A 2,935-nucleotide genomic window follows, 5' to 3' on the forward strand; every position below is an offset into this window, starting at 1 on the left:
GCTGTTGGGGGTGTCTTTCCCATCGTGTCTGTTCTCGTCGTTTTCTCAAGTGAAGCCTTAACGAACACACCTTACCGGGATACGGGTCTGTCGGCACGAACTGGGAGGGCACGGCGCCTTCTTGGTGCCCGGGGTGTGGGGACGTAGGGAGTTTCCAGCGGGCACACGGCCACCCCCTCGGTCTTACTGGGATGGGTAGCACAAGGGCAGGATTGGGAGAGTTAGGGGCAGGTGGTGCCTAGAAACGCGGGAGGGAGCTGGGCACAAGCGGACGTCCGTGGGCCCTGAGGGAAGAGGCCAGTGGGGGAGCCCGGGGCGGGCGCACGCCGGAGGCCCAGCGCGAGGGAGGGTTGCTGGCTGTGCCGTTGAGTGTTGCTGTTCTTGCCGTGTGCAGTTCCCTAGAATGTTCCAGTTCCCTAGAATGTTCCAGTTCCCATGATCAGCTGACTGTCCTGCATGAGATTGCAGTCGCAGACCGCGAGGAGGTCCCCTCCTATCAGCTTCAGCTGAATGGGGAGCACCGGTCTAGGGAGCAGGGGGGCCTGGACTGGGGCCCAAAGGAGAAGCCGCAGCCAGCCGTGGGTGCAGACAGGTCGCCGTGGCCCCGGGCACCCCCACGCCGAGCTGAGCCCCCGCGGGGACGTGCTGGGGGCCGTCCTCCTGCTGTGGGTCCTCAGGGAACCGGAGCGTATGGGGCTCGGGTAGCTTAGGACACGGGAGTGACGTCCGAGGTGGTTCAGGTGACCGGAGTCCGTCATGTGGCTTTCGGCAGGTGCCCTCCCCGGTGTTAAATTCAGACCGCGTAAGTGACTTGTCTGTCCCCGCGAGGGACTGGGAGAGCGGCCCCTGGGGACTCGGGCTCTGGCCGGGCTGCCTCTGGCCAGTGTGCTTTTGTCAGCTTCTCTCTGCACCTCGACTTACCTCGAATCGGAAGGCACACCCGGGCGTGGGAGCGTCTGCTTGTGGCCCGGCCCCCCAGGGAGGCTGGCCGGCCCCTCTCTGTCCCCTGGGGTGGCAGAAGCCCGTGCTAACTCAGGAACCGACATGCGGCCTTTGAGAGGATGGGGACAGAGCCCGCCGGGTACTGGGCCGCGAACCCAAGTGCCAGGATCAGGTCCTAGATGCTGCTTCTGCTGGAACAAGAGGCCACTGCTTTTACACTTGAAAAATCACACCCAGAAACGTCAGCTCCGTGAAGACGTTTCTGGCTTTGAGGAGTCGCTTGGCGTCGCCCTGTTTCCTTTGCCATTCTGCCAGTAGGCTGCGGACCTCTGCACGCCGGGGCAGGGGCCTCGCCCACAGCCCACCCGGCCTTGCTCAGGAAACGCCGAGACGTGGAGGTGGGTGCCGGGGTCCTGGGCCGAAGGGCCGGAGGCAGGTTCTCTACCACAGCCTGCTCCCGGTGGCACCTGTCACCAGCCAGGCCCAAAGCCAGCCCTTTCTCCACTGTGAGCATCTGAGCAACGTCCAGCAGCAGGTGGAAAGGGACGGAGCCGGACCTACCTTCTCCCCCATTGTTCCCAAATTTGGCTGTGCCAAATGTTTCAAATTTTGTAACTCTAAATTTTGAAATGTCACTAATGAAGAACTCGTTCGTTCAAACAATTTGCTTTTTCGACTAGAAAATAGGGCGCTCGTAGGGGCGTCCAGCCGTACCCCGCCCTTTGGGGGAGGACGGCTGCGCCAGGCCCCTGCAGCCCCCGCTGTCAGGCTGCACTGCATCGACGCAGCTCGCTGACTGGTGCAGGGGAGACTGCACCCTCGTCCTCCACGGGCCAAGAAACTTCCAGAAGCATTAAAAATACAGGTGAAGTGTTTCACTTCTCTCCAAGCGGGTAGAGTGAGTTGGGTTTCGTCCCTTGTTTTTTATTTATTCCATAATTATGTTTGTGCTTTGTTTTGTGAACAGTAATGGGATTTTAATTTTGTCTGAGGGGGGCTCCGATCCAGTCTTTCGAGAACTGTTCCATTTTTAGTTTCTTGTCGGGGGGGGAAAAATGTTGCCGATGAATCCATTTTGAAAAACTTAGGCATTCTTTGAGTTACGAAATCGCGACGCAGGGATCGGCGAGTGAGACTCGCGTGGGGGCGGCTCCGGCTCCGGCTCCGGCGCGGGCGGAGCGCGCTGTGCATATGTACATAGGGTGTCATTACCTTCATGCCGTCGTGCAGTGCCTTTTAGATGTTCCGCTTTCTATAAAGTCCAAATTTTTGCATATATATTATATATATGATGTAACGTTATAGAAATATATGTATAATATACATATTTTTTCCAGGGGTATCTGATAGCTCTGTATTTTGTTATGGAAGTTGAAAGAAAAAAGTATTTTACCTCAAAAATTAAAGTTAAATAAAAAAAAATACTTTTAAGCAACGTTTGCGGCGTGTTGGTTCCGCGGCAGCTTGCCGGGCGGGCCGGGGGGGGGGGTCACTGGGACAGCTGGGGCACAGTCCACGGGGAGAGGTCTACCTCGGGCTGGTCTGAGGACGCGGTAACACTGGCGACGCCAGGGCCGAAGGGCGCGCTCTGTGTGATTCGTTTCGATGGAATGTGAGGAACAGGCGGTTCCATGGGGACAGCCCGGAGTAGGGTTTGCCGAGGACTGTGGACAGGGACAGCTGATCCGTCACCTTTAGGGGTGACGAAATGCTCTGGGATCGGTGGTGAATTGCGGTCACTGAGAGGGTGGTCTCGCGGTGGGCGGTCCCTGACCAAGCCCCGCAGGGGACCCTGGGGCCACCAAATGTCACAGGACCCCTTCAGGAAAAGGCACCCGCCTGAGGGTTCCCATCCCTGAGACGTGGGGTCTTGTAAGGACCCCAGCGGCCGTGGAGTCACAGCCAGGTGTGGGTTGACTTCCGTGACTCAGGTCCTGTCAGTCCCAGAAGAGGGCCGAGGAGGCCAGGCTGAAAGGCAAGCCGGGCGGGTCCC

General features: G+C 58.6%; 1 protein-coding gene across 1 annotated transcript in view; it reads left to right on the forward strand.

Moving 5' to 3' along the window:
• LOC105296411 (ETS translocation variant 3-like) overlaps positions 1-2,935 on the forward strand; it is an 18,113-nt gene that overhangs the window by 13,339 nt on the left and 1,839 nt on the right. Inside the window, exon 5 of the mRNA XM_011366491.2 lies at positions 395-582. Coding sequence (XP_011364793.1) covers positions 395-582 — 188 coding nt within the window. The remainder of the gene's footprint in view (positions 1-394; positions 583-2,935) is intronic.

Source organism: Pteropus vampyrus, unplaced genomic scaffold (genome assembly GCF_000151845.1).
Source record: "Pteropus vampyrus isolate Shadow unplaced genomic scaffold, Pvam_2.0 Scaffold124, whole genome shotgun sequence".
In the NCBI taxonomy this organism is placed as follows: domain Eukaryota; kingdom Metazoa; phylum Chordata; class Mammalia; order Chiroptera; family Pteropodidae; genus Pteropus; species Pteropus vampyrus.